This window comes from Scylla paramamosain, chromosome 18 (assembly GCF_035594125.1).
Source record: "Scylla paramamosain isolate STU-SP2022 chromosome 18, ASM3559412v1, whole genome shotgun sequence".
Taxonomy (NCBI): domain Eukaryota; kingdom Metazoa; phylum Arthropoda; class Malacostraca; order Decapoda; family Portunidae; genus Scylla; species Scylla paramamosain.
This window is the reverse complement of record NC_087168.1, coordinates 900,001-909,072: the sequence shown is the minus strand read 5'-3', so window position 1 is coordinate 909,072 and position 9,072 is coordinate 900,001. Positions and strand designations below refer to the sequence as shown.

Below are 9,072 nucleotides of genomic sequence, written 5' to 3'. Positions count from 1 at the left end.
TTCATTTTCCGCAAAACTATTTTATCTCTGTCTTCTTTTCGTCTAATATTTTTTTCTACATTATTGTTTTCTTTACCTTCCTTTTCTTTTTTTTTTCCTTTTACTTTCTATTTCCTCTAATTTCCTTTTCCTTCAATATATTTTTTCTTTTCTTCAGATTTTTTTGGGGGGGGGTTTTCTTTTAACAATACCTCTTTCATTTTCCTATAACACAACTTTTTTTTTTTTTGCTTGCATAGCTTTCTGTAATATTCCCTAGCATGATCTGTGAATAGCTTACCTGGTATAGAAGTCTGTTTCCTCTTCCATGTCTCTTGCCTGTAGAGGAAGTGAAAACCAGATTGACTGATTTATTGATCGACATTGACTGATTTGGTTAGATAGATAGATAGTTAATCTTTTTTTTTAGGTAATTAGCTATTTACCTACTTAATTAAGACGCTACAGCAACGAAGTAGTTTAGCTCAAGAGAAAGAAAAAGTCAGGTGGAAGGTATTTTTTTTTTTTTTACAAATAAGAATAGAAAGATAGAGAAGAGAAATCCCTTATCAGCGGGGCGAAGATAATTAGGTTTGTGCATGGGTCGATAAAGGAAGTGATAAGATAAACACTGGCTGGTGAACGGGTTGTGGGTAGCTGAATCTTGGCGTCAGTGTTCGCGTGTATCGAGTGAGTAAAGCGTATCATGAGTGAAGTGTCTGGTGAGGATCATATTCTGTGCCACACTTCAAAGGACTTTAGGAATAACAAGTCTAATTGAAGCTATACGGGTTTTTAAGGGTGCTCTCACGGTGCTAGTGACAAATTAACAAGATATCTACATTATTAGGAGAAAAAGTCTTGAGAATCCAGCTAGTCATCTTTGCAACCTTTGAAAATAGTCGTGGTGAGAGAGCAAAGCGTTTCTGATTCCTGGCCAATGAGTGAAGTGCCGAGTGAGTGAAGCGTATTCAAGTGAAGTGTCCCTGCGTATACTGTAGAAAGGAGTGATCGCGCTCAGGCGCACTATTGATTTATAAGAACCCTGTGAGTGTTAAGCATGTGGGTTTTCCTCGGCCACTCCGCGATACCTTAAAGAATGACCAACTTACGACAGGACTCGAACTCAGGTCCCCAAGATCACCACATCTGAGCGCTGACCATTCGCCCACTGCCCCTCCTGTAGTAGTGAGGAAACGTATTCGTATTAAGAGAAGTAGCGTTGTGTGATCAATGCTACAATAAAACAACCCACTCCCTAAAAACTTGCCGTGTAGAATAATGATTTGCTTCTGAATGGAAGGGGAAAGGTTTATTTGATCATTTGAGCCATAGACTATCTGGGGATGAAATTGTAATACTGAAGGTTTGCATGCCACAGTTCAGCGGTTATAGAAAACGATAAGTGGGTGACAAACGGCGGAATTGAGATATTATGATATTGCTACAAAAAAAAAAAAAATTGTTAGTTATGTCGGTTGTCTCGGGAACCAGCTATGATAATCAAGTACATTTTTTTTTTCTAGATGCTACATTTGAACGTTAAAAGAAAAGGGCAGAATGAAAGGTAGGGAATTTCACACTGTAAATATAATCACTCGTTCTAAGCTTCTCAAAAAGAAAGTAAAGTTTTGGGATATAAGACAAACTGTACAAATCTTCATCAGGCATGTGTTGTAGTAAAGGACACTGTACTTTCGTGGGCAACACTCGGCCCGGCAGCAAGGAGAAATATGCACGTCTGAGCCAACCCTTTACCTCGCGTTCCATGTTTCCCGGGCCATCCATCAGCGGATTTGCATTAAAAGAAGCAGTGTCCCTCGCTGTCCCACTTCCATTACTCTTGTTTTCGGGGAAGACAAAAGGCTTTGGACTGAGGTTACCGCCATCAACTAGAAACACGACACGCTGCTGCCGTCCGCCGCCGCTCCTCCCTTGGCGCCGTCACCGAGAAACACAGCGTACGATTTACGATTTCTTGTTTACCTCGACCATTTCTGTGCCTCGAGGCTTTTCCCACACGGCGAGAGAGAGAGAGAGAGAGAGAGAGAGAGAGAGAGAGAGAGAGAGAGAGAGAGAGAGAGAGAGAGAGAGAGAGAGAGGCATCTTTCCTATTGCTTATGGATAGTATCTACTCGCTCCTCACTAAAGAAAACCTGTGCAATCTGAGCGGAGCGCGAACCACAAACCACAGCCTAGCAAGTGACAGGCAAAGAACGGTGCCATTAAACCATCGAGCTGTGTGTGTGTGTGTGTGTGTGTGTGTGTGTGTGTGTGTGTGTGTGTGTGTGTGTGTGTGTGTGTGTCAAACAAATGAAGCTGACAAGCACTAACGTAAAGTATGCCCACATAATAATATACACTGGCTATTATTAAGGGAAGACAGGTCACCCATCCAAATACTAATCAGACCCAACGGTGTTTAACTTCACTGATCGGACTAGAACTGGTATATTCTACGTAGTGGTGGTGGTGGTGTGATTGTGTGTCAGTGTGTGTGTGTGTGTGTGTGTATGTTCACAAGGAGGAGATAAAGAGGAAATATCGTATGCAAGGTTACGGTTCATTATATAAGAGAAACACATGAGGGCGGCGGTTGGCACATATGTGAGGCGCAGTGTACGAGTATGTGACCAGCAGCACGCGGCGATCCCCTGGCGCTCCCGGCTGCTCAAAACACTTCACTGCGATAACAAGGACATGGAGAGGTCATTCATGTGATAACACTAACAACTTGCGTGCTTCCCTCTCGTGCTGCTTTTTCACTTGGACCGAATGCTGTGTGATGAGTAAGAGGAAACTAATTAGATATAAAAATCACCTGTTTCGATAGTGTGGAGCTGTAATTGATAAAACATACATACGTGCTTATATTTTCTCTGCGTTTTCATACTAATAATGAATGCAGTGTGGTGATAAAAAGGAAAACTAATTGGATGTAAAACTCACTCAGATATTTTAGTAACGAGTAGGAAGTATAGAAAGATAAATGATCAGAAATGCATACGTCTTTTTACTTTTATTTTCTTTAGGATTCTTACTAATACCGAATACAGTGTGATAAAGAAAAGTAAAATTAGATGTAAAATTCACTTAATTCAATAATATATAGGAAATATGAAACGATTATCAGTTTGAATGCACATGCATAGTTATTTCTTTTTGTTTAAGCTTTTCACGAGAATCGAACACAGTACAATACAAAAAAAAAAAAATCAAATAACCATTAAATACCATAAACTTACCCATTTTTTAAGCATAATGTAAAAAAAGACTTGTTATTCAAAACGTGTTCATTTCATTTAAATCACTAGTATTTGTGACCAATGAACTGAAGAACCACAAAACTGAAAGTCAACTAGTTTAAAAGATGAACCGTAACTATTGCTAAGCTTCCTCGCCTTAACGTGACGCTTCAGTCAGTGAACTGCACCTCAAGATGACATCTCCGTTCAAGGGATCCTTTCCGAGTTCACCCAAGAGGAAGAACTCGGTGGAATCAGTATGGAGCAGGTTCTCCTCGCCTTACGACCCTCCGGACTCTGTTGATCGCTACAGGACACTTTCCCCAGAGCCACGATTACTGTGGTATAAAAGGATAGCCAGGTCCTTTCCTCCCACATCCCCGAAAATGACCCGATCCACCAGCCTCCCTCGACGAGCTGCCCACTCCCCGAGACCCAAAAGATTGAATTTCCAGCTTCTCACACCTCCTTATTGGACCAGCACAGCCAAACGCACCACTGATGACCGAGATATTCCCCCGACTCCTAGAAAGAATAGAGACGTAGAGGAGATGATTAGAAGAGAGCGTCGCATTTCACGTTCTGCTGAGATTCTAGACGATGACTCTGAGTTCGATGGTTCAAGTAAGGAAGGTAAACGAGGGATCTGGCAAATATGCAAGTCTTCTGAGGAACTTGAGGCGCGTGAGGCACATTGCTTGGCAGGCCTGGAGCGGCTGAGAGTCTGCAGAACCTCTAGATCAGATGACTCGATCAATGTGAAAATGTGCCCAACAAGAGGCGCTGGGATGTCTACTTGGTGCCAGACTGAAGGAGACATTGAAGGAGAGAGCAATACGGAAAGCACTGACACTCTTCATGATGGCCAGTACTATGATAACGAGGAGGAGGATGACGATACAGAAGTGGAAGAGGAGGAAAGAGAGGAAAGCCTGGATCACGGTAAAGAGGCAGTGGTGATTGTGATGGCAAGGAATAGCGACCACCCTCCCATCACAGTCAGGCCAGGAGTTTCCCTTGACAAGTTTCGCAGTTCTCGCTCAAAGCCTGGAAAGTTTGTTGCTGCCTCGCCTGAGTCCCGCGCCGCCCACAAGAGAAATAGATCCACAAGCTCTGATTTGGAGGACGTAGAGGAAACGTTCCCAGAGTGTGACGACTTTGGGGGAGAAGATAGACCGGAACCCAAATCCGGTGATACAATAGACAGGGGCAGAAAGAAGAAGGAACAGAGGCCGCAGTTTCTTGATATTCCACAAATGCCTGAGCTCTGCTTGGCGAAGTACAACCTTAGGGAGAGATTCAGAAGGCGGGGCATGCAGAGAGCTACTTACCAGAGTACCCTTATGGAAGCCTCCGCACCAGGACTGTCTGTAAAGGGACGAGCATGTTCGCTATCCTGTGCTGGGGTAGCTGGAAGAGAGGGCGGAGGGATTATTGCCGATGAAGAAGTGTTTGTAGAACCGACCGTGCAGTACACAAGAGATCACTGGAATAATGTAAGTGCTGGACGGAGATCGCTCAGGTTAAGGAGTGCACGGTCCAGGAGTGAGGAGAGGGGCCCATCACTGCAGCGGTCCCACTCTATGAGGCAACAAAGCTTCAGGCACAGCGCGGAGGCAAGGATACCAGCCAGGTTTCAACACCACGCGGTAAGTTTGCACCCAACTCCTGTGACTGTGTGGGATTAGGAAAGTGGTTGCTGCCCTAGCCGATTGTTGAAATTTGGTTATGTTGTGTAGTGATTAACTCGAAATAGCGTGTTGGGTTTTCGTGTCTCGTAACGTGTGTGTGTGTGTGTGTGTTCTGCAGTTGTCAATGTTGATTTTACCTGCACAACTGTTTGGAAATTTGTCTGTGTAGAAGTTACAAACAAAATATAACGTCCATTCACGTGCACTCTTCAATGTTACTGCAAGGTGAAGTGCTGTCTTTTGTGTAATGTGATTAATACAACTTTCCTCCAGTGTATGGCTTTCACGTAGGATCATTTATAAAGAAAAATATCCAAAGGTACATGTATTTCTAGTATTTCCTTCCCATTAGAAGTGTCTTGGCCTCTCCCTGATATAATAATAATAATAATAATAATAATAATAATAATAATAATAATAATAATAATAATGTTAATGGCGCACAGTCATTTTTTTCTCTCCATTCTTAAATTTTGTACATATGTTTACGCCTCTGCCTTAATATTTTTACGTGTGCTTAGATCGATTAACGTCATTCAGTCAGTAGTTTAGCTAATCCCTACCTCCCCGGTCTTGTTTGGTCGTAGAGGAAGAGATAAAAAAAATGGGGGATATTTCTTAGAACTACAAATTTACTGTTTATTTGTACTCTTATCTTTTATTTCATCCCAGTATCTGAACTCCAGTACTTTCACTGTCACTGCGTCGCGACCAGAGAAATTATATTTTTGTGTGTATTTTTATTGGTGGAAGACGAAATCTATGCGTGCTTTACTTCCTCTAAAATCTGTAATACGAACGAGAAATCTTACGAATGGAATGTTAGATTAGGTTAGGTTACTTAGATTAGAACATATTTCATCAGAGCCACCTTGCTATTCATTTCCTTTCTTTTTATACTTATGGCATTTTTAAAACACATGAAAAAGTATATGAGCCACGCACCCCTACACTTGCACAGAGACTATAATAATCATACTGTTAAAAACACTCAAATCATATTAATATCTAATGCTTTCTTTCCTACGTGTCTTCTCTTGCCGCCTCCTTTCGTATCCTATCGTTCCTTGTCAGTCTCATTAACGCGTATTCCTTCCTCTTTTCCCCAAAAAAATACTTTCCTCTCTAGCCCATTTCATCTCTCCTGTTCCTCCCTCTTTTCCTTAAGTGTTCTAACTCTCCTGCCCTGTCTCTTCCTCTTTTCTCTACGTGCCGAAACTCTCTTGGCCTTTTCATCATCTCTATTCTCTCATTTTCTCTATTCCGTCTCACCATCCCTACTCCCTTCTCTTTCCTCACATATCCCGTTGTCCTCTGCCTGCCTCATAAGCTCCATTCCTTCCTCTCTCCCAGGTCGTGAGCGAGGACGAATCGGGAATCTGCCACGGCCTGATCTTCAACGGCGGCACCAGTGTTCGCACCGGCGTCTTCCCGGCCTCCCTGGTGCTCCGCGGCGACCAGAACGGTGAGTGTTGGCTTCCCCTTCCCCGTGACTCTAATAGTGGGCTCGTGTGGCCGGGTGGATCTGTAATGCTGTGCCTGACTCATGGCCGAAACGTTGCGAGTTCGGTGTTAACTTCCTGCAGGTTTCCGGTGCGTCGTTACCTTGTTTTGGCGCCTCCATATCACCCGGTGTATGGTGCGGTGATAATATATCTTGTCTTGGCGCCATATGACTATATTGGGGCGTCTTATGACCTCGTTTTCTGTGGCGCATATGACGTTTCTGTAAGGCATATGACTTGGTTGTTGCAGCGCTATTTGTCCTTGTCAGCGTGGCGTCACGTGATGTCGTTTATGACCATATGACCTTTCTGTAGACGCCAGTTTGATATTGTGGCATTATGTGACCTTGTTAAGCGCCATATGGCTTGGATGTTGCGGCGCCACAACCCAAACTGTTGATAAATTTTACGTGGTGTATGAATAAGAAGAAAGTTGTCCGCACATAATGGTAGATGACTGGAACACACTCAGAAATCAAGTCGCTAGTGCTGAATCATAAGTGAAGTTTCAAAAGATTAGACAATTTTTATGGATAGTGATATACATAGCAGGACTGCCACGTGTAGGCCTGATGGCTTCTTGCTGCTTCCCTTATTTTACTATGTTCTTAAATGGATGCTCCCTTTAATTAATTATAAAGGCAGAAAATAGGATAGGAATAGGAAATACATAGAGATATTTATCCAGGGACTGCCACGTGCGGGACTGATGGCTCCTTGCTGCTTCCCTTATTTTCGTATCTTCTCAAATAGATGTACCGTTTATTTATAAATACTGGAAATAAGATAGGAATAGGAAATAGATAGGTATGGTTTATCCAGAGACTGCCACGTGCGGGACTGATAACTTCCTGCAGCTTAATTTGCTCTCATGAATTCTTGTGTTCTTAATATTTCCTATTGTTAAATTTGGACTGAACATGAGTAGCTGGGTCCTCGCATCGCTTGCAGACTTAGTAACCAGCAGTTAAACACGTGTAGGCTGTGTAAAAGTCAGTATTTCTGGTACATGATTGGGATTGACTAAATAATCAGGTACCTAGTGCTGAGTCATTAGAGAGCTTTAAAATATCAAACCAATTTTATGGATTGGGATGATAGGTGAAATAAATTAGCATATTTTATGGAGGTAGTCATGGCTTCTTCCTCTGTTCTTATGTTCTTATATGTTATGTCTTAAATATCATGTCTTAAGTTAAATTTGAAACCAACGTTAATAACTCGGTCCTTTGAAGCTTGAGTCAGCAGGAGCGCTATACGCGCGGGTGTGTGTGAGCTGCGTAAGCGTCACTAATGAAAGTCATCGTCCGCTGGTCGTACATTTTCTAGATTGCATTAGCCACGCTCGAAATGATGGGCGTAATTTACTCCTAATGAATACGTGGTAATTGCCTTTATTACTGGAGCATGTAAATAGGCTGCATAATGGTATTAATTGCCATAGTAAGTAGTAGTAGTATGTAAAATATATTAGTAGTAGTGGTAGTAGTAGTAGTAGTAGTAGTAGTAGTAGTGATAACGACAATGATGGTGTTTATGTTAATAATAGTAATGGTATTGATGATAATGCTACCTAACGTCGAATTCGAACATTATGTGATGGTGTCTGTCTATCTGTAGCAGTAATGATGGTGATGATTGTGACTACGGATCCTAATGGTAACTAATTCATAATGACAACACCATCTGATGCTGGACTCGAATCTCATGTGAGAATTATTGTGTCTCTCTCTTCGTAACAAATAGTAGTTGTAACAGTAAAGATGATAATGAAGGTGATTCTACACTAAGTATATCGATCCTGATAACAAAATAACTGCAATGTTGCCTGGCGTCGGAATCAGTCTCAGTGTTCGTTTGTCTTTATCTGCCTCGGTGTAATAAATAATTGTCGTACTAGTAAAAATGATGACTATGACTATATTAATGCTGATGACGATAGCAAAGTAATTACAATGTTGTCTGGTGACGGATTCGAACTCAGTGTTAGATTGTCAGTACCCGCCTCGACACACGGAGGTTGAAAAGAGAGAAGCCACAAAGGGGAAGAGAGAGAAAAAAAAATGTCTAGCGAGTATCGTTTCCTTACATCAGTTTATATTCTGGTTTAATTTACGGTTCGTATTCCTAAAAGTTCCTGCGTCTTATCTACTACTTTTGGCAGATACTTATTTCAATAGAGTAAATAAGTAAATAATTAAATAAATAAATATAATAATAAATAAATTGCTAAATGACATCACTCCACATTTCATCAGCGTAATGAGAGTCGTCAAATCATTACAGCCCAACTTTACCATCCCAGCCTTGCCTTTCCCTCAGCGCGGGGACGTTCAGTACTGCAGGAGACGTTCCAGCATAACACACTACGCGACTCCCTATTAACAGATGAACCCAGCGGCGATACAGAGCCATTAGTGCGAAGAGCGGAGGTTAAGGCAAAATCTGTTATATACAATGAATGCTTTTAATGACCGAGTGTGGATCCAGGTTGCGTGAGGTACTTTTCCAGCTCAGGCACTCACGGTCACTGCACCTGCCAACAAATGTGTGGAACGCTTAATAAGTGTTTCTAGGCAGGTAAATAAGTAAATAATTAAATAAATAAATATAATAATAAATAAATTGCTAAATGACATCACTCCACATTTC

General features: G+C 41.8%; 1 protein-coding gene across 1 annotated transcript in view; it reads left to right on the top strand.

The window, feature by feature from the left end:
* The first annotated feature begins 617 nt into the window (after positions 1-617).
* LOC135108978 (uncharacterized) overlaps positions 618-9,072 on the top strand; it is an 89,938-nt gene continuing 81,483 nt past the window's right edge. The window contains exons 1-3 of the mRNA XM_064019895.1: positions 618-701; positions 3,294-4,873; positions 6,269-6,380. Of these exons, the coding sequence (XP_063875965.1) occupies positions 3,419-4,873; positions 6,269-6,380 (1,567 nt within the window). The 5' untranslated portion in view covers positions 618-701; positions 3,294-3,418. The remainder of the gene's footprint in view (positions 702-3,293; positions 4,874-6,268; positions 6,381-9,072) is intronic.